Source organism: Fusarium tjaetaba (genome assembly GCF_013396195.1).
Source record: "Fusarium tjaetaba strain NRRL 66243 chromosome Unknown NRRL66243_c0000165, whole genome shotgun sequence".
NCBI classification, from domain to species: domain Eukaryota; kingdom Fungi; phylum Ascomycota; class Sordariomycetes; order Hypocreales; family Nectriaceae; genus Fusarium; species Fusarium tjaetaba.
Window position 1 is genome coordinate 24232 of NW_023501361.1, and position 21224 is coordinate 45455.

The 21224-nt window shown below is 48.6% G+C and overlaps 9 protein-coding genes across 9 annotated transcripts; 6 read left to right on the forward strand and 3 right to left on the reverse strand.

Moving 5' to 3' along the window:
- Nucleotides 1–327: 327 nt before the first annotated feature.
- Nucleotides 328–1668, forward strand: FTJAE_7951 (amidohydrolase; the record flags this gene model as incomplete). Its single annotated transcript, XM_037354716.1, has 2 exons — nucleotides 328–1271; nucleotides 1323–1668. The coding sequence occupies 2 exons, from the start codon at nucleotides 328–330 to the stop codon at nucleotides 1666–1668; spliced, it is 1290 nt and encodes a 429-aa protein (XP_037204891.1).
- Nucleotides 1669–2721: 1053 nt separating this feature from the next.
- On the forward strand, nucleotides 2722–3618 carry FTJAE_7952 (surface protein SP1; the record flags this gene model as incomplete). Its single annotated transcript, XM_037354717.1, has 1 exon — nucleotides 2722–3618. One exon carries the CDS (start codon nucleotides 2722–2724, stop codon nucleotides 3616–3618), a length of 897 nt encoding a protein of 298 aa, XP_037204892.1.
- A 1139-nt stretch (nucleotides 3619–4757) lies between these two features.
- Nucleotides 4758–6286, forward strand: FTJAE_7953 (aromatic-amino-acid decarboxylase; the record flags this gene model as incomplete). The annotated part of the gene is made up of 2 exons (XM_037354718.1): nucleotides 4758–4806; nucleotides 4854–6286. The coding sequence occupies 2 exons, from the start codon at nucleotides 4758–4760 to the stop codon at nucleotides 6284–6286; spliced, it is 1482 nt and encodes a 493-aa protein (XP_037204893.1).
- A 1478-nt stretch (nucleotides 6287–7764) lies between these two features.
- Nucleotides 7765–8841, forward strand: FTJAE_7954 (glycosyltransferase family 32; the record flags this gene model as incomplete). Its single annotated transcript, XM_037354719.1, has 1 exon — nucleotides 7765–8841. One exon carries the CDS (start codon nucleotides 7765–7767, stop codon nucleotides 8839–8841), a length of 1077 nt encoding a protein of 358 aa, XP_037204894.1.
- Nucleotides 8842–9719: 878 nt separating this feature from the next.
- FTJAE_7955 (phospholipase C) lies at nucleotides 9720–11639 on the reverse strand (the record flags this gene model as incomplete). Its single annotated transcript, XM_037354720.1, has 1 exon — nucleotides 9720–11639. One exon carries the CDS (start codon nucleotides 11637–11639, stop codon nucleotides 9720–9722), a length of 1920 nt encoding a protein of 639 aa, XP_037204895.1.
- An 800-nt stretch (nucleotides 11640–12439) lies between these two features.
- FTJAE_7956 (glutathione s-transferase) lies at nucleotides 12440–13264 on the forward strand (the record flags this gene model as incomplete). Its single annotated transcript, XM_037354721.1, has 1 exon — nucleotides 12440–13264. The coding sequence occupies one exon, from the start codon at nucleotides 12440–12442 to the stop codon at nucleotides 13262–13264; it is 825 nt and encodes a 274-aa protein (XP_037204896.1).
- Nucleotides 13265–15784: 2520 nt separating this feature from the next.
- Nucleotides 15785–16426, reverse strand: FTJAE_7957 (uncharacterized protein; the record flags this gene model as incomplete). The annotated part of the gene is made up of 1 exon (XM_037354722.1): nucleotides 15785–16426. The coding sequence occupies one exon, from the start codon at nucleotides 16424–16426 to the stop codon at nucleotides 15785–15787; it is 642 nt and encodes a 213-aa protein (XP_037204897.1).
- A 1694-nt stretch (nucleotides 16427–18120) lies between these two features.
- On the forward strand, nucleotides 18121–18969 carry FTJAE_7958 (uncharacterized protein; the record flags this gene model as incomplete). Its single annotated transcript, XM_037354723.1, has 1 exon — nucleotides 18121–18969. One exon carries the CDS (start codon nucleotides 18121–18123, stop codon nucleotides 18967–18969), a length of 849 nt encoding a protein of 282 aa, XP_037204898.1.
- A 101-nt stretch (nucleotides 18970–19070) lies between these two features.
- On the reverse strand, nucleotides 19071–20282 carry FTJAE_7959 (uncharacterized protein; the record flags this gene model as incomplete). The annotated part of the gene is made up of 1 exon (XM_037354724.1): nucleotides 19071–20282. The coding sequence occupies one exon, from the start codon at nucleotides 20280–20282 to the stop codon at nucleotides 19071–19073; it is 1212 nt and encodes a 403-aa protein (XP_037204899.1).
- Between the last annotated feature and the right edge of the window lie 942 nt (nucleotides 20283–21224).

Consider the following 21224-nt stretch of genomic DNA (forward strand, 5'->3'; position numbering starts at 1 on the left):
GGGGATCCTTACTTATGACACTGGTCGGCAATTTCGGTGGAGCCCGCTATCTTTCGTCGGCTACACGTCCAGAAGGGGTTTGGCTCTTTACCCCAGGCCTAGAGATTCCCCCCTTTGCTAACCTGATAACAGATGGGGTTTCTCTCATTGGCTTAGTACTTGGCGGTATCGGCGTACCGGTAGCGACGTGGAATCGCCCGGGCCGTGTAGAGGAAATCAAGACCCATTGGAATAGAACTTGAAGTTAGTATATAACCTTGCATGTCATGTGAGAAGCACCGACGGTGGCTTGTACCTTAGACTACACCCTATATCCTCTCAGACAAAATGCTGGTAATTGATTCAACTTCCTCCCCTGGCCGGATCGCGCCTCCACATCAAGACGCAGTCCCTCTCGAGAAGGTAGACATCATCGACCAGTGCAGCTCAATCATCGCTTCAACACTAGATACTCTCAACTCCGCCCTCCAAGAAGTCAACCTCAGCATCCACTCCCATCCCGAACTCGCATACCAAGAAGTCTTTGCCCACGACAAACTGACCGACTTCCTCGAACATCACGGTTTCCAAGTCACACGCCACGCATGGGGTCTCGACACAGCCTTTGAAGCAACATTTGGCTCTGGAGGTCGTCAAGTCGTCTTCTGCGCTGAATACGATGCACTTCCAGGGATCGGCCATGGCTGCGGGCATAACCTCATCGCAACATCTTCTCTTGCAGCTTTTGTCAGCGCCACCCGTGCTCTGCAGATGACCAAGCTTCCTGGGCGCTTGCGCATCATCGGAACGCCGGCTGAAGAAGGTGGAGGTGGTAAGATCAAACTCCTCGAGGCTGGGGCGTTTGATCCTCCGCAAGATATCACGGCTGCTTTGATGTCGCATCCAACAACCTCGGGACCATGCTCTGATGGGCTGGTGTATGATGGAATAGCTGGGACGAGAAGCATTGCGGCGTACAAGACCAAGGTCATATTCAAGGGCCGAGCATCACATGCGGGTGCGGAACCATGGAATGGGATTAACGCGTTGGACGCTGCTGTTGGTGCATACGTCAACGTTTCCATGTTGCGACAGCAGATCAGACCAGATGAAAGAGTGCACGGTGTATTCGAAGATGGCGGCGCAGTTCCCAACATTATCCCTCAGTATACTCGAATGAACTGGTGCATTCGCAGTCCCACGCTAGCTGGATGCCAAAACCTCGTCAAGCGAGTGAAGGCCTGCTTTGAAGCAGGAGCTGCTGCAGCAAATTGCAATGTCGAATACGAAACGTGAGTTTTACTATGTACATCTCCCACTGCACTACTGACGGTCCAACCTAGCGAACCATTATACAACGATCTTCTAGTTAACAACACCCTTTCAAAGACTTACGTCGAGGAAATGGCCAAGCTGGGCATGAAGATAAAGTCCCAAGAGAACGTCCCTGCTTCTACAGACATGGGCAACGTTTCTTACCATGTTCCGGGCTTCCATGGTGGATTCGGAATTCCTACTACCCCAGATGTATCCATACACCATCCAGACTTTGCTGCTTGTGCTGGAAAGGAGGGTGCTCACAAAGCAGCTATGAATTGCGCAAGGGGACTTGCGATGACGGCGATTCGAGTGCTGGCAGATGGAGAGCTGTCACAGCGCGTCAGAAACGACTTTGAAAAGACTACATAGGGTCACTGGTATTTAAACTCTTTACATATCTCTAATATGACTTTATTTCGAGGTACATCTTTCATCAAGGTGGACAATCATGGTGAATTTCTACTAGCACGAAACCGGCCGAATTGAATGACACGACCTCTTCAAACTGACTTACGAACTATTAATAGTTTGCCTACTGCGCCAACAAATAAGAGTAAACTCAAATTGCCGTGATTTACGATACATAGCCGGCATAGCCTTAGGACAATTCCCCTGAACAGCGTTGATTTCCTGGTCATTCCTTTGTTGTAGCAGTTCGTATTGCGCTTGGGCGTTTATGATTCGGTTGCCTCGGTTCGGAAGTCGGCATGTCTAAACTAGCCCTATGTTCCAGACTGACACTTACTCGCCCTATCACTGACTGGCATGCGTTTGTAGATCAACGTGACTCGTTAAATGATCTATAATTGGAATGAAAGTTACGGTTGCCCAAGGGATGGCCTGCTTGAGAATTAAGCTCATAACTGTGTCAGAACTGACAGATCTTGTTGTAGTTTAACTGTGCATCAACTACCAATCTTTCTTTAAACTAGAAGTAAAGTGTGTAATTCTCCGGTGTACCATTATGAGCGCAACTGGGAAGTTCAAGACAAGACAACCCTCCATTCTCAGGATTTATCTCGACGTAATTGATCCTCGCCATCCAGGGAGATCACGGCACTTGGCTGGGCGTTCCTGAGACACTGCATATTAGTGGCTAACGCCACAAAGCCTACGGCCCTCCCTTTGTTATTCTCGCCCCGTGATAGGTTCAATGCCTCATCTCCTTGAGCTAGAGGAATGTGTCTTGCCTAGCGACTTCGTATAAAATCAATACGACAAAAGGGACCTTTGTGACTGAGTAGAATGCGGGGTAGGAGCCGTGATGGCACAGAAGTCATTTTAAATTACCTACACGAGAGACACTAACAACAAGACACGGCGCGTTCTTTTATAAATACCAACGACCTTTGTAACCCTCCATCCCTTGACTCTCACCATAATCCCCCTCAAGCACGCAAACACAATCGTTTCTCCATCAAAATGGTTTCCAACACTCGTTCCGTCGTCTTCGGGCTTATGCTCAGCGCCGCCCAGCTCTCAAGCGCTTCACCAGCTGCTTCGGCCGATACAGCCTTCTCATCTCCCATCTACCCAACCGCCACTGACTCCATCCCCGCTCTGCCCTCGTCCACCGACGCGTGCCTTGCGAAATGTAACGCTGCTCACGACAAGTGCAACACTGCGCCTGACGCCAACCACGCCACTTGCGCTGCTGAGTATGCCGAGTGTATTGGCTATAACCCTTATGGCGGCACTTCCTATGTTGAGCCTACCGCCTGCTCGCACTCTGCTAAGCCTACTGCTACTGAGACAGCCAAGGCGGGTGATTGCCTTGAGAAGTGCAACAAGGCTCATGATGCTTGCAATGTAGCTCCTGATGCCAACCATGCTACTTGCGCTGCTGAGTGGGCTGAGTGCTTGGGCTACAACCCTTATGATGGCCCTGGTGGTTCTCTCGTTGAGCCTACTGCTTGCGCTCACTCCGGCAAGCCTACCAGCGCCCACAGTGCTACCGCTACTGCATCTGCCCATGCTGGCGATTGCCTTGAGAAGTGCAACAAGGCTCATGATGCTTGCAATGTAGCTCCTGATGCCAACCATGCTACTTGCGCTGCTGAGTGGGCTGAGTGCCTTGGCTACAACCCCTACGACGGCCCCGGTGGTTCCCTCGTTGAGCCCACTGCTTGCGCTGCCCATACCACCATGGCTTCCGCCACTGGCAAGCACAGCATGGAGACCTCCAAGCCTGCTAGCACTGAGGCTTCCAAGCCTGCCAAGTCCTCGGAGCCTGCTGTTGTTGTCAACGGAGCCGGAAGCCTGTCTGGCAAGGTCGCTGGTTTCGTCGGTGCCATTGGAGCCGCTTTTGCTCTTCTCTAAGGTCTTTCTTGTTTGAACTCATTCGTACTGTCCACGACCATGTCATAATTATAGCCTGTCTTGTTTAAGCCATGGCCAAGCTGAAGTAGTAAGATGGATGGCGGTCTTTTATATTAGCTTAGATAAATCTTAAATTTAATTCAATTTCTTAACTGATGACTTTATTACTCCTTTAACACTGTCCGAACTTCGTGTATTTAAGACTCAAAGAAGTGGCCATGAGCAAGACCAAGGCTTTCTGCTATACCTGGATGTAGGTAGAACCTCATGGATAAGTAGCAACAGACCCATAGTGTCTCAATTCGTTGACAAGGGTTACTTTAAGTATAGTTGCTGCTATCTTTCTATAATAGCCCAATAGTGTTCTGGTGTCAACAGTGCGATCACTGGACTTTCGGATCTAAGCTGTTATAGTCCCTCACATGTAAACGTTCCCAAAACGGCAAAAAGGAACGAGGAGGGCGTAATATAAATAGTACGCTTTATCATGTAAGATACCCCGTTATATGCCAACTCATCTGATTGACATGTCCTTTGCAACACCATCAAAATACCCTACATTGACGCGGAAGGCGGAACGGAACGCCTGGAGGTGATAGTTCCGAGGTGGGGTCCGTCTTATCAAAAGAAGGGCGGAGACTGGGCGATTATTATCTGAGGAGACTGATCAAACAGACTTTTCCTGAAGGGGAATTTTCTTACAGTGACTGAACGACATATCCCCCACCTTTCGTGGGAATCCCTTTGGATCAAAGGGAGCACCCGTTAAGTATTTTTGTAGGACATGCTCCAGTATTGATTGGCTGCTGATCTCACGCCACAGATACAAGCGATAAGGCTAAAGCTCACGATCAGAAGACTGCATTATCAAGGGTACCTGGATCTTAGTGATGACTGCTGGTCAGGCTAAGTACCTCTGACACCGGCTTCCTCTTAGCAACCCCACCGAGGTACCAAAATGGTGCTCCATTGGATCTACAGGGATCGGAAATAAGCACGATTTCTGAAGTCTCTATTGAATGATATATAGATGCAACACCATACAGACATAACTACTGCTTCAGCCAGTCAATCAATCAATAGCTACTGATTCACATTCAATTCCAAAACAACACATTGTACAGACAGAATTGAGCACCATGGACTCCGCAGAGTTTCGTGAGGCAGCTCGCACAGCCATTGACGAGAGTAAGTCTTCTGGACTGAATTAATGACCCTGATGTTAACCAATACAGTCACTGACTATTACGACAATATCTCCTCCCACCGTGTCGTGTCCGACGTGAAGCCAGGCTACCTCCGCCCTCTCCTCCCATCATCAGCCCCCCTCGAAGGAGAGCCTTGGAGCGATATCCACGCAGACATCGGGTCCAAAATCCTTCCCGGAATCACCCACTGGGCCAACCCCCGATTCATGGCCTTTTTCCCCTGCTCAAGCAGTTATCCTGCTGCCCTGGCCGAAATGTACTCTACTGCCTTCTGTGGTGCCTACTTCAACTGGATCTGCAGCCCAGCTGCCACAGAGCTTGAAACAATCGTGATGGACTGGCTCGCTAAAGCTCTCGCTCTCCCGGAATGCTATCTGAGCGGCGGTAGTACCCATGGAGGAGGTGTTATTCACGGGAGTGCTTGCGAAGCGATCCTCACTGTTATGTGCGCTGCTCGCGATAAGTATCTCGCTGCTGTCACCAAGGGCATGGATGAAGATGCTGTCTGGGACGTACGCAGCAGACTCGTCGCGCTGGGAAGTTCTGGAACTCACTCGAGTACCAAGAAAGCAGCTCAGATCCTCGGACTCCGCTTCGTCGCTATTCCCGTCGCTGAGCAAGACGGACTCGCCATGACGGGTCGTGCTGTCGCCAAGACGGTAGATGAGTTGCGCGCCCGTGGGCTGGAACCCTTTTACCTAACTGTTACGATGGGCACGACGGATGTTTGTGCAGTGGATGACTTTGCAGGCATCGTCGAAGCGCTGTCTCCTACTGCTGGGACAGAAAGGGATATCTGGGTCCACGTTGATGCGGCCTATGCAGGAACTGCACTTCTTCTTGAGGAGAATCAGCCGTTGACTACACCAATGGCTGACTTTCACTCTTTCAACTTCAACCCGCACAAGTGGATGCTCACTACTTTCGACTGCTCTGCTCTTTGGGTCCGATCCCGAGCCTGGCTTATCCAATCTCTCAGCATCAAACCGCCGTACCTGCGGAATCAGTTTTCCGATAATGAACTGGTCACTGACTATCGCGATTGGCAAATCCCTCTTGCACGACGCTTCCGCTCTCTTAAGCTATGGTTCGTTCTTCGCAGCTACGGGATTAGAGGACTACAAGCGCACATCCGAAATGGAGTTACGCTTGGTGAATCTCTGCAGAGCAAGCTGGCTAGTCGACCTGATCTATTCACAATCTTTACCTCTGCGCGGTTTGGCCTAGTGACTTTTCGAGTCAAGGGAGCTGATGAAGCGGAGATCAACGCTCGGACGGAAGAGCTTTATGAATGGGTTAACAGGACTGGGGAGTTTTATCTTACTAGCACTGTTGTCAATGACAAGTTTGCGATTCGTGTGTGTACAGGTGTTGAGAGGGTTCGAGAGGAGCATGTACAGCGGATCTTTGATGTTTTGGTTGAGAGGACGGAAGCAGAGTTGGGTAAAACTAAGCAGTGAAGGATGGTATAATGATAGAATGAATCAAGAGACAGACCATAATGACAAATTTTGCTGCTGAGTACAAAAATTGCACTGTACCGGACTGTGAATGTGAGCGTCATATGCTATCACAGTACCTGACGATCTGGTATGGAATGGTCTGCAGAACAAAGCATTGCCCTATCATGAATGCCGTTAAAATATCCTTCTGGGTTAATAAATAATTCGACCCATGGAGCCCATCTTCTCGTTTGTCGGAGGAAACTTCAACTGTTGCTTGTCAAGCAACGTTGACAGTGGTTCGAAATAAGCTTCGAGCATCTGTAGAGTAATAAATGATACGATTCGACAAAAATGCTATATACTTTCCTGCCCTCATTGTTGCCTACAATCAGACTTTATCACGGAAATTTAGTGATCCCGATGAAGAGATAGGTTGCGAAACACCGCTTAGTCATTTTCGTGGTGAACCTCCCCAGCATCCTGGAATTGGGTTATTAACCTTATCAAGGTCAGGCAATCGCGTAGATTAGGGAGTCGAGCTGATCTGATGAGCTGATGGACCCTTGCTTTTTGGGCTCGGGCGGCCGAGATGCCGCGGGTTGCCGCGGGGTCCCGTTAGCTCACGTCGGAGCCGTCGAGCGCAACGAGAAGGTCACCATCATGCCGATCTGCGAACGAGAATGAACGATATCGCAAGTAGCGAAAGCGAAAGTCGTTTGCTGAACGTGACCTCAATGAGGGCTTTGTTCAGATCCATAATAAATGTCGCTGAAACATGACAGCGTGGATTATTTCAGGGCTGAGAGTAAGCTTCAGCCACGAATCTTGACAAGGGTCAGCTCCAATGCTCAGGTCATTCGATTTATGCATTGATGAGCATATCACAGCATATGAAACCAGAACCGTGTCTGCCTCGCGTATTTATAGCTGACGCAGAGTAAGACGGGCTCATCCGTATATCCAGCCCCAACTGGCAAAACGAGCCACCCAAAGTGCATTATTCGTATCCCCCAAATTACACCTACCCCAGAAATGGAATAGTCCTCACCCCAAACATTGCCGTTTCTGCCGCTGCCTCTCTCCTAGTGACCCTTGCCCGCTCTGCCTGATTCAGGGGACGCGCCCGCGGGTGACGATCACAGAAAAAATGGCTCGGGTCATCACTGTCATCACTCTCCTTTAGCACGTGGCGGTCGTTTCGCAACATCATACGGTATCCGCAGCCGCCAATCACACCCGAGTCGAGAACAAAAAAGCCTCGAGGCTGAGTTGGCGCGCACGCAGGGATGTTTCGATGACGACGCGTCTTTTTTATGTATGTACCGGCGGTTGCCCACTTCAATGAATTTAAGATTTAATTTGTTATATAAGGCGGGCGAAGGTGAAAAAAGGAGTCTTTAGTGTTTTTCACATGAAACTTTGACGCACGCGACGTATAAATACAGCAAAAGGACCCTGATTTTTCTTGACATCGCGGGGAATAATTTTGGACAATGGCGCTGCAAAATATCATTCAACATTTGCGCGCGCGCTTTGGGAAATATGAACGACTTTACGACGAGGAGCACATTGAGTCGGAATCACCATCTTACAAACGATGCGTCCCCAAACGATTTGGATTCCCGCGGTTCAGGAAGCTCACGGTCTATCTGATCCTCATCAACCTCATCATTCTCGGATTCTTAATTCATTCCATTAAACCGCTCATCACACTTCTCATACGGAATAACGAACTTTTCGCAATTAATTTCAATGTCGACCACGCAGCACCGCCAGACGCATTTCAAAGACCAGATGGGAAGAAGATACCGAGGATTTTACACCAAACAGCGCCGAATAGCTCGATTCCGGAAATTTGGGCAGCGTCGCAGCGGAGTTGTCAAGAAGCGTATTCTGATTTTGAATATAAGCTTTGGACTGATGAAGGCGCGAGGGAGTTTTTGAAGGAGGAGTTTCCGTGGTATCTCGACACTTGGGATAACTACCCTTTTCCGATTCAGCGCGCAGATGCGATTCGGTATTTTGTGCTGTACCACTTTGGCGGGATTTATATGGACATGGACACCTATTGCAACTCGTCGTTTCCCGTGGATCAGATCGAATCACTACCAGGAAAAGAGCACGCTTTATTCAAATCGACATTACCGACTGGTATCACGAATGATTTTCTCATCTCGACAGCAAGACATCCAGCTTTCGCATCAGCTATTACAAGACTTGCCAGCTTTCATCAATTGACGCGACTCTGGGCGCGTCTCCAACCCTACGCAGCTATCATGATCTCTACAGGCCCTCTCTTTTTGACACTGGCGGTGCAGCAATATCTGCTCGGCCAGCCGATTCTCCCGTCGCCAAACATACACATCATGGACCCCTCTATGCTAGACGCATACATGGCAGACCTCGAAACAGCAACATGGCATCGGAGCGACGCTCAAGTCCTCAAGTGGCTCGGCGACAGACCGTGGTCATGGTTCAGCCTAGGAATCATTGGAGTCGTCGCAGGCATATACACGTTTAATTGCGTGCTATCACGAACCTTTACGACACTTTACCGTAAATTATTATAATAAACATCAGCGATTTGCTTTTTCTCGAGAATAAAATAAAATAACAATTTCAAATTTCCCTGGGTGCATAATTTCATGCCCCCCTGCTGATTAGGTCGGCAAGTTCTTCACTTGTAATTTACTTCGGATAAGCGGCACGAATTACGTGGTCACGGCTTCGCTCCTGTAATTTTCGGCTAGTTCCAAAGACAGAAATAACCGAAAAACTCAAAACGCGCCCGCGTAAAAAGAAGTGGCCCGAGAGAGGAGAATACGGGTTGACCAATTAGAGCGTGAGGCGCAGACGAGAAAGCTGATGAATGGATTTGGTCTAGATCACGTCGTCAGAAGACAGCCACGTACGTGGCTTAGCTGTCATATCGCGCCCCTTTTCATTGCATGTACTGGAGTACTTCGTAGGAGCATCAGATGCATGACCATGGGGCTTCTGGAGAGTTTCAATGAAAGATTGGGGCTTTTCATGCGCGGGCCCCGCGGGGTTGTATTGCATAAAATTGAAAGTTTAAATTGAGTTCGGAGCCTTACCAGCGACTTGGGTCAACTAACCTTGTTGCCTGATGATCTGATCTGTCTGGCAGTATCACGTTTGTGGCGCAAGACTTGGATCGCGGATCTCAGCGAGTGCTTCCGGAGTACGAAAGGGATAACGGGCTGATTACTAGAACAAAGACATTTCAAGTGGCAGATCTGCGCCGCAAAGGATATTTGTATTCTCACTAATCCCGGGTCTTCAGCCTCATCGAAGATTCTTGCTGCATGCTCATTAGAACGTGGTACACCCACCAACTTTGTATCTACTTTAGAATAATTCCTGGAAAGGACTAAAATATTATCTAATACTACGGCATGGGTAAAAGTCTCTTTCCGTCGGCGCTAAGCTACAGGGCTTCCCTGATCTCACTCTTCACCAACAATATACCATTGCTCGGCATACCCTCCTTATCCAGCACCCTCAAAAAGCGATATCCAAGCCTCAACCTATCCAAACGAACACAAGCCCAAGCAGCCATAACATCAGGCCCAGGTACATCATTCATGACCCTGAATGAAAGGAAAGCCAATTCCGGAACAACTCCCTCAACGTTAAGGAACTCAACAGTCTCACCTCCAAAGTCCGGACTGGTTCCTTTGCTTTTCCCTGTTTCGCCACTGTACCCAATTTGCTTAACCTGCTCAGCGGTAGCATTCTCATCGATCATGGCGGAGAGGGCATCAGGTTCTGTGTGAAGACCAATTTTGACGTAAGGAATGAACTTGGCGGGATCATCGTGGCGGTTGAGTAAGGGGAGGTTCTGTGCTGCGATGATAGTGATAGCCACTCTTTCCAACGTCTTACTAGGAATTTGAGGCTGCTCAATGCTCTGCTCTCTTGGGTCATGGCGATATCCCTCTGGCTTGAGAACATATCCATCTGAGCCCATAAACATACCCTCATTGAGCACCATGCCCAGATCCCATGATTGCCAGTTGAGCGCTACAACCTGAACACCAGCGCGCCAGAAAATGACAGGATCGTAGTTGGACGAGTCAAACCGCATACCATGTGGATAGGTCCTCATGAGAAACTGTCTGTTATGCGAGAAGAGCGCCTTCGGCATGCGTCTCTGAATAGCAAATGCTGCATTTTCCGAGAGCGAGAAGATATGATTCGGCATCGAGGCTTCAGGCTCCTCAAGGGACTTGAAACTAATCCCTCGGGTATGAATGCCAAGACGGCTCAGGCGCGGGATGATCTTTGGTGGCTTGACCTTCTTCACCTTCTTCTCGTCTCCCTCCACGACAACCTCAAGCATACTCTCGTCATCCGTGCTATCAGACGTGTCCTTGCCCTTCGCCTTGCCATCCTCAGGAACATACTTCACCTTAATGAGAATCTTGTTCCTCAACTCGTGCGGAGATGGCAGGCAATCGGATTCAAACTCAGGTGCAGGGAGGAGAAAGTCAGCCCAAACGTCCTCCATGATATTGACCATTGAGCCTTGTTGTAGTGGAGAGCAGTGGACTTCCAGACTGACGATGAGTGGAAGATCAGACGTGGCGAAAGCATACTCTTTGACGGTCTCGCATACGTCGCGGAAAAGGACCTCTTTCGTGAGAGTGAAGCCATGAAGAACTCTCGGCTCGGCGTCGATAATATCCAAGAGTCTGTCATCAATCGTTCTACCGTCAGGATCAACAGGATCAAACTTATTCATAGCCCAGCGGCCAAATTTGATCATGGCTCGATCTGTAAAGCCCATCTTTCTAGGCGCAGCTTCCCGCGAAATATCCTTCACTTCTTTCTCCTCATCGTCTGATCCGAATCCAGGCTTCCACTGCTCTTTGCCATCCCAGACATCAATCTCAATACAACGACATCCACGTAGTAAAGCGTCTTTATACGCTTCAGTGCTTGAGTCGCTAGAGAGTTGGTTCCCAGTAAGATAAGTGTTGTGGCTCGAGCTGATGAAATAATTGTTCAATGGCCATGTCAAGTCTTGCGGAGCAGCCATCTCGAGAATATTACCGCATGGTGAAGTGAGATACTTGATGAGTTCAGGTAGGTTTAACTCATCTTGGTCGACGAGGTAACTGGCCAGACCTTCTGGGTTCTCGACTTGGACGTGGTGCATGAAGAGGCCGATCTGGTCTCGATGCCAAGTGCCGTTGGGTCCGGCATATTTGTTGAATAATTGGGTGAAATGACTGAGGAAAGACTCTTCCAGATTCTCCTCAATGCCATTGCGCTGACCAGTTGGATGCCCACCGCCAGCCCTGTATTTAGCGAGCGGGAAGTTCTCGGTTGACTTAACAGACATCTCGATATCATACAAAAAAAAGAAGATAAATTTGAGTCCCTATGAAACACAGTCTACGACGCTTAGTCTTTATATGAGTAGCCAAGACATAGCCTCATTCTTAGTTTTTCAATGTTACGGACTCACCGTTATACAAGCGGATAAAAGACCGTGATATCTGTGGACCAATTCGCTGTCAAGCTCATGAGGCATTGTGCTTGGCAAGCGAACAATTGTTCAAGCCGGTTGTTCGGCATTGGGGTTCGCCTTGGCCTGCGCCTTGACCCTATACCAATGTGTGCTTTTTTACGGACTGACGAATGAGAGTGCGGTATTTGACTCCATTTGTTACTCAGCACCAAACTCGGTGGACGGCAAATAATTTGCGCTTAGATATAGACAACCATAGCTTGCCGTTATTGTTTTCTTGGCTGGAGGGATGGTGATTCGGGTCAGAGCAGCCAATCAGGCTGTATCGTGTCGTTGTTCGAGAATCATTTTGAAGGTCATCTTGGTTGACAGATTTGTGGAGATCCACCCTATAGGGCTGGAGACAACCAATTCTTCCAGCCTGAACAAAGTGAACAAAACATTCCTCGGTGAATTGAATTGAGGAAATGCAAAATTACTGTTCATCGAAACTATGAGCAGTGATTGAATTACAGCGACTCAGATTTGGTGGCTCCTCGTGAAGCCCTTGTGAAACATCGTAACCAGGCCAATCATCAACGAGCCACGTATCAATTTTCGTATCTCGACCCATCGTGGAGCTGTCGACAACAACACCATCACTTCTACTCCGGACATCTCCATCATCCATTATGTACGAGCCAAAGAAAATCATCTTCTACGACATCGCCGCCCGTCCGCCGGTGGAAAAGAACGTCTTCTCCCCCAATCCCTGGAAAACCAGATTCGCCCTCAACTTCAAGAAAGTCCCCTACTCTACATCATGGGTAGCCCTCCCAGACATCACCAAAGTGCGCACCAGCCTCAACGTCCCCGCCTGTCGTAAATTCAACGACGGCAAAGACTTTTACACGCTACCCATCATTCAAGATCCCTCAACTGGTTCTGCAATCGGCGACTCCTTCGACATCGCTATCTATCTACAGAAAACCTACCCAAGCTCTGGTGGAGGTGATCTCTTCCCCACCCAGACGCTCGACTTTGACTTTGAACATCCCTACATCCTCGTCCCGCTCTCCGAATGGCGCGACAAGGAAAACCCCGAGTACGCCAGATTCAATCTCAACATCGACGCGGCATTCACAGCACATGTTCAACTCGGCGTTCAGGGCATGCCGTTTGATCCAGCGAGTGAGGAGGAGAGCAAGGCGGAGTTTGTGCGACGTGCGGGGGTGAAACAGTGGGACGACTTTGCGCTAGTTGGTGAGGCGAGGGATAAGGTTATGCAGTCTTTGAAAGAGATGCTGGGTAATCTTGCAAAGTTGTTTACGAGAGATGGGAGTGGTCCGTTTTTGCTGGGGGAGAAGGTAAGTTATGCGGATATCATTGTTGGTGCGTGGTTGAGGATGTTGCATGCTACGCTGCCTGAGGATGAGTGGGCGCAGATTGCGGGATGGCATGATGGGACTTTTGGGAAGTTGCATGAGGCTCTGGATGTCTATGCAGAGGTGAAATAGATTCGATACGATCATAGGCTATGTCAAGTAAACTTGTCTTCGCCCCGCGAACCCCAATACCCCTTGTATGAAGTGCAATCTCTCGGCTATCAATCTTGAATACAGCCCAACGCACTATGTCCCACTTCCATTTTAAAACTAATCTAAAGACATTTCTATAACACTCAAAAAGTAGACAGTAACGCTCAGCTATCACGGTGCCAAGTCGCAGGGCACGCCTGCGTCTTGGTCTGTTGACTTGTTCTACTTATTCTGTTAACTCTCCACTATATCATCCCTTCCAATCGCTTCTATAAGAACTGGACTCTATGTTAAGCACTGGGTTCTTACCTATTCTGACATTATTGAGATTGACTACTCCTTAGCAAACTCCAAAGAAGGGTATCGAACTTAAAGATCTCCAGCAAGAGGACTGATAATTGGCACTTAATGTATAACCCTTCTTGCTCTAAAGGTAAGGGATATCCAGATGTCTTGTAACTCTTTAACAACTTGCCTTGCTAATGGCATACTGCAGCGTATGATCAAGGGATCGGAAAATAAATGTTTCAGATTAGGACTGAAAGGGCGAGATAACAACAGTATAGTAGGACCCCTAGACAGGCGATAAAGGGACAGCCTGATGCGGATGTCTCACCATAGAACGGCACGGCTCTACGTCGGCCTCAATATAATAATATTAGAGGGCCACAAGGCAGATTCACATATCTTTTCATTGGCCAATCAACCTACAAATACCCTCCAAGTCCAGGCACACGAATTCCTGTAATCCCCATCATCATCAATTCCAGCTTTATCAGCCCTTGTCAAAATCCCAACCCCATCGTCTCCCAAGTTAAAAAATGAAAACCTCAGCTTTTCTCTCGACTCTGTACCCTGCGATTGCGGCTGCCCTGGCAGCTACCTGCGAAAAGGATGCAGGACCATGCATCATGGCCAACGATTGTTGTAAAGGCTATACTTGCAAGACGAGACCTGGAGCAGGCTCTAGATGCGTCGCCGACCAGATGTGCGTTGCAACAGGAATGCTCTGCCATGTACAGACCGCAAAGTGCTGTGGTGACTTTGCGTGCACTAGAGTTCTTGGCCAAGTAGGAGTTTGTGTAAGTTATGTCAAAGTCCCTCTGTTCAGATGTTGATGTACTGACTTGATGTAGATGAAACCCGTAGACATCAAGCCCACTTTACCATAACCTTTGTAACTGAGTGGTCCAAATTGTTACACGCTTGTTTCTGGAAGCTATGTATGGAGTTTTTATCTCGTGGGATTGGTGGAATAGCTACTTATATCTATTAGCTACTAATGGCTTCGGGTGGAAGATGAATGAAGTTCGTTATCTGGAGAAAGATGTTCTCGAGCTCTTACCGTATGGCAGAGCCTGACTTGTACCTAGTATACCTGTGATAATGAAGAATTATAGCCCCTTCTACCGCTTTATTGAAATGACAGGTTGTTCCTTTGAGCTTGAGTGCATGTAGGGGTAAACGATGCATACTTTCTATCGGATTCAAGACTAATGTTTTGCCTGGTTGCGTAATAGACTAAAGTGGTTTGATGATACCATCGAACTGTCTAAAGATTCGTTGTGCTGATATGTTTTTTCAAATCTTCCTTATGAAAGCACTCATCCAGGCGTCCCATGACATTATAGAAGTCCCCAAGCTCTTCGCAGTTGATGTGTCCTCATGACCTGTTGTTAAGAATGAGCAAGCTGGTTCCTGAATGAACCCCTTCTACATGGACGATATTGCCCAAAAGGTCATCCCTGAGGCATTCAAGTCGCTTTTTGATATAGGATACTAGCCTCGAAGACAGGCTGTCTTTGCATCGCCATGTTATCTGAATTGGGTGTGGATCTGGTTGTATTCCAGTTTGTTTTTCGGCCAGAGACTGATACCAAGTGCATTGACCCTTGCAAGGCTCTCCCCAGGTCTGCCCAGCTGTTCTAATATTCTTAAATCCTCTGGACCTCTCGCCGTAGTCAGATAGGACACTTTGGTCACTGATCTCCTTCGGGCTTGCAGTCCAATCGTATCTGGAGAGACGTGGCTTTCCAACGCTGTATCCACTCCTAAGCTTTCACCGGTTTATCAGCTACAACAAGCCAAGCTGCAGCTATCAGATTGAGATCTCGAGAGACGAGAGAACCAGGCTCGGCATAGTATAGCGTGTCAATGTGCTCGAGGTCTATGAAGATAATAGTTCGGATACTGACTAACTCGTATATAGAAATTATCGGGCCTTATCGAAAGAATTATTTCTTAACCGAATCAGGTTACAAACAATGCAGGATATTTGGTAGTAATATGGTCACCCATCTCTATATTGCCACGAAATCAACGACTAGATAGTTGCATCATTGTATTATATGTCTTTGATGGAATTTATATAATGGACAAAGTATATACAAGTAGTGCGATCTCCGAAGAGCCGAGAGGTTCTACCAAAAGAGTCATCCTTTTCTGCGCGAGAGACCTGTCCCCAGACAATGATGCACCCCATTACAGCGTCAAAGCAGCTTAGTTGGCGGCGGGACAGTCGAGGCAGCGAGAATCATACCAAGCGAAGCCACTGCCTGCGTCAGCGGGGTTGATGGTTGTAGCATCATACTTGAAGAAGTAGCAGATGCCATTGACACTGTCATAAGCAACAGTCTTGCAGTCAGGCTTGGTGGTACCGCAAGCAGCGACGCAATTCTTGAGATCAAGTTTGTTGTTGTGAACGCTGTCATAGCTGGTAGCAGCCGAGTTCTGGCGCCAGCCCTTGCGACCGCAGATAGCACCACCGGCAGAAGCGGCAAAGCCGCAGCCAGCGTCGTAGAACTTGTAGCCAGTGGCCTGGGACTTGACGTTGGTGGTCTTGAGGTCGTACTTGGAGAAGTAGCAGATGCCGTTGACGTCGTCGTACGTGACAGACTTGCAGTCAGGCTTGGTGGTGCCACAGGCCTTGATGCAGCCGTCGAGGGTGAGCTGGAAGTTGTGGACGCTGTCATAGCTCTTGGCGTCTGGGTTCTGGCGGTAGCCGGTCAGACCGCAGAGGGACTTTGAGGGGATGTTGACCAGGTTGCACTGGTCAAGGCTGCGGCAGGGCAGCTTGTTGTTGGGGGCAGCAGCAACGCTGACGGCTGACAGAGCAGCGGTGATGAGGGTAGAGTAGTGCATCTTGATGATTGATCTGGGGGAGTTGAAGAATGATTTCTTGAAGTTGCTTGCTCTGAGGAGATGAGATTGAAAGCGGCGATCCTTTCTCTTTCTTATAGGACTGCCGGTGAAAGGTAAAGAAGACCATCTCTACAACAACTTCTCCTTTGCTGAGTTCTAGATGCGCATCGTGTTGACTTACAGCAGGAGCTAAGCGTACGTGCAAGGCAAAAATGGAAAGGTTCGCCTTACATCACGACAGCTGAGAGTCCACAACTGAACTATCAATGAGATTATCGAACCTTGGCAGGAAAAATCTGTTAACGTAGGATCCGTAATAAGTCAATCCTCTTGTCCTCGGTCCCTCGCCAGGTGCCAGTCTACTCGCGGAACCGCTGCCGATCAAACTCGTATAAGACAGTTGAGCGGAGCGTTGATTCCGTACCCACCGGTTCCTCACATTCGGGTTCTTCCAACATGTGTCATTGGTCGAAAGGCATAAAGCTATGGGCAAGCGTTGAAACTATCGACGCCACGAAACAAAGCCCCGTCATTTCCGGGTCTAATTCCGCTTATGACCAGTGTGAATGGAGTCTTGTTTAGCTAATTCCGCGATTGCGGAAGCTTGTCTAGTCACTTAAATTTCTGTTGCAAAGTCGAGTCGCAAATTTTGACATGTTAAGAGTAATTATTAAACTATTCGAGTGTCGAATGAGTCGATGTGGCAGTGCGAAGGAAGAAACAAGTCGTCTCGGGCAGAATCTTCTGTAGATAATGACAGTCTGTATTTCTGCCCATTGGACATCAGTGAAGTCACTAGGTCCAAACGGTGCTGTTGACACTTGTTATGGGGTCTTTAGAAATACCCTTAACTAATTGGGTGTCTACCTTAGCTAGCATCTTTATAGTGCATTTGACGCAGACCCTGAGCCGGGTTCGGTCCGAAGGCGTCACGGTGTTTCTTGTGTACCTCAGGCCCCCTTTGCTTAATCACGTATAAGTTAAAAACTCGAGACCGTTCGGAAGCAATAGCATTTAGCTAAAAATTCCAGCACCCTACCTGACATCAAGCCTCAAGACAACCACCTGGTGGACAGAGTGAGCTGACTGGAGGTTTTTCTCAGAGCACTACAGCTTTGTGGGATCTTAAGCCAGTACCAGGCTAGGGACGAACTAATGCATTCAAGTCCTTCAAGAAGCAAACAGAGTGAACGGAGGAGTATCGCTTAGCAGGGTGACGGTTCCCGTGATGCTCTGATTTTGAGAGTGTAACCCGGGTAGTAGCCGATGCTCACAACAACCTCCGAAACTGTATCGGACTTATAAGTAGTAAGTTAACAGCAGTGATTGATAAAGCGACCCCCAGCCCTATGAGGCATCTCGTCAAAGTGCCCCACGCTGAGGTGTTTGATAATAACGCTTATCTTTTTACTTCGACTTCTTTCGCCCAGCGGACAGTCAGTGATTGGCTCTCAGAGGATACGCAACTATCGAAATGCCGTCCCACATCGCACCACTTGGCGAAAACCGAAGATGCAGTTCTGACCCAAAACCACTAAAATCCAATAGTGTAAGTTAGCTCTGAGTGTGATTTTCTCCTGATGGTCAAGAGACAGGTTTAATAATAAGTCATGGGAGTATGGGCTTGGAGGAATTGCGTCCGTCTTTGTTGTTTCTGCATCTGACCCTATTCACTCGTTATTTGTTCTTTGGCAATGATTGCTGCAAAGGTTCTCACCGCCGTGGCGGCTTTGATTCTTCAGCCCGTTATGGCTGGACCTTGTCGCCCGATCTCGCGGTCAACTACGGCGTCTGCTGAGTCTTGGACTTCGCTCACGTCCGCAACCACGTTCACTTCACTCCCTTCCACTACTGGCCTTACGTCTATACCCATTGTGTCCCTGTCGTCCTCTTACACTTTGGTGGGGGAAAGCACCACTACAGATGTCTCTGAAAGCGAGACAGTGACCAGGGAAACTTCGGTCGCCGAGACCTCGTCTGAGACAGCTGGTAGTGCGTCAGTCACCACAGGAGATTCTTCGACCATTATCTCTGTTGCTACAACTAGGTCTGGGCTTTACACTACTGAGTCTCAGGCATCGCAAACCTCGATGGTTGGTTTGACAACCACTGAGGGCATTTCTTCTACAACGGAGGCCTCTTCAATTGATACCGTCAGCAGTGAAACTGCAACTGCAACCACTGTCGCTTCCACCACTACGACCGACCGAGACTCCGTATCAGAGTCTTCTAATACTGTCACTACCAATACTGAGTCTCATACTACTATGACTGATACTGCCACAACTTCAGAGGGGTCTTTGACTGCTACAGCTTCCTCAACTTCATCTGATGTACCACCTACAACTACAGCAGAGTCAACGACGACTTATGCTAGTACTTCCGACACCTCGACCCTCGAAGCGTTTACAACTACCACTAGCTTCACCACCTTGACTACGGTTGCTACTACCAATGTCATGACATCTACATACACCACAACAACTGAGGCCATATCTACAACAAGTGAGGAGTGCCAAATCTATCCTTATATGCTGGTTTAAGGGTAACTACACTTATGTATATTCTATTCTTCCTCTTACATTCTTTTTACTCGAGTAGTATATATGTTCCTGTACATAGACTTGACCAATTCCAATTAACTCTATAGCCCAGCGTCAACTCGAATACTGTAGCTCTTCTCCGTTTGCTTTAATGCAGTAATTTGAACACCCCAGCCAGGAACCTTATACGAGCTCACTCCACCCTGGGTCAGGGATAGCGTTCCATCATTCTTGTCGTAGGCACTATCGCCGCAGCCACCTGATCCTGGGGTCACATCTACAACACGGACAGGACCATAGCCTGTATTGACCGAGGTATCAACTGTGTACAGCAAGACGCCAGGGGCACACACACCTGAGTCAAGACCCTCGGGTACGCGAGCCTCTGCGACAAGTGCGTTAGTTTGATTGACGGCAACAACAACAGCCTTGACGCCATTGCCAGAGGTGTTCAGTTCTAGTGGGTCAAGAATGTGCTGAGTAGTTCCTCGCTCCGAAACACAGTCGACAGCCTTGTCTTCAATCCAACCCAGGCGCCACTTATCCCAAGCGAAGAAATCAGGGGCTATGCCAGAGAGGTCTCCCATGGCACTGCAGCCACCAACGTAGTAGCCAAGGCCAAGATCCTCGAACGGGTACAGGTCGGCCAAACACATGGTGTGTCCGGTTTCGTGAGCTAATACCTTCCAGCTCTTTTTTCCCCAACCTGTAAAGGCGTCGGTGCCAACAGTGACGGTCTTTCGGGCAACATAATCGCCCTGCCTAGTGTTGATTCGTGAAACGTAAGTGATGGACCGAGAGATACCTCTGCCACCGACGCTATTTACGGGAACAACATAGAGGACGTCTGTTTCTGGAGGTGGAGGGCGAGTGCCACTGGCTGTGTAGGCGTCGAGGGCATCCTGGATATATTCTTGATGTTCTGGCCCTGTGAGACCTCGCTCCCAGCCATATGATACAGCAGACTTGGGCATGCGGTAGAATCTGGACATATCGGCCGAAACATCCAGGGAAAGGGTCCCATACGAGGCTTGCTCGTACCATTCGGCTGTTTGAGGGACTACAGCGTCGTAAAGCGATTGGGGAGTCTCTCCTTGAGCAGTTTCGGCATCGGGGAAGTCAACAAAGATCATGAAGCCTTTGAGAGTTCCGGTCCTTGGAGCACAGTCCCCATTATAACCAAAGCCGACACTCATCTCCACAGTGTTATTGGCAGCCAACTTGCAAGCAGCTTTCGATTTAGGGGGGGTTGGCTTGCAAGCAGCAGCGCTGGCTACAACAGGCCAGAGCAAAGAAAGAAACATAAGGTTCATGGTGATAGGAATTGATTAGAAGCAGAATTAGAGGTGATGAGTGATGGGAAAATACTTCTCTGACGCACGTTGGGATATCTTTTATCTTTGACTCTCTCCCAACCCGTGAGGCCCATCGTGCACAGCCAACTTGATATTTTGCCAGTACTGCTTATGACTCGAGATTGACCAACTGTAACGTCCCAATTGAATCGCCAGCTCGTTTCAGCTTGAGCAGCTACTGTCAGAGGACAGCGGTGCTCACGTCAGCGGGTCAGTCGCCCTCCCCGATGTCCACATCTCTGATTGGTTACCATGGGGCTTCTCATAGCGGTCTAGACTCTCCATCGTCAATTATCAGGATGAAAAAATTGCGTTTCCCATGCATCGTCTTAGAGCTATCCAAGCACAGCCCCTTCAGCTCAAGTCTCCCCTGATGCTCAGTGAAGCTAACCGAGGTTCTACCCCCCGGCTGTCAGCTTTCGATTAGATGGCCTGAGCTCACTCGGGGTGACTTGTTCGTGACCGAGGGCTTCTGTTGCACTATTGCGAAATGAGCAGTAAGCAGCTACTGATGTACGCTGTCAGAAATACGAAGTGGCTGGACATGGCCTCAGCCATCATAATCTCACCACCTCAAAGAAACGGCGGTGAGAATATTGTCGACAATGCCGGGGAACTATGAGTCTGCGACCGTTCCAAGTGATGGTTGAGAGGGATTACACTGATTTCCACGAGGCTACATATGTCGGAGCTTTAATGATAAAAGGCTGTAATATCCTGTTATTGTCTATTATAATTATCATCATCGACACTTCAACAACAAACATAGCCCTCGGACAGCCCTTTAATCTTTAGTTATTTTAACCTTAACAAATCCTTGCCCTTACTCCGAGCTTCTTCATTCCTTCCCTGCCTCACAATATCTATATATATACGATGCATTGCAACTATTTTCTTCTT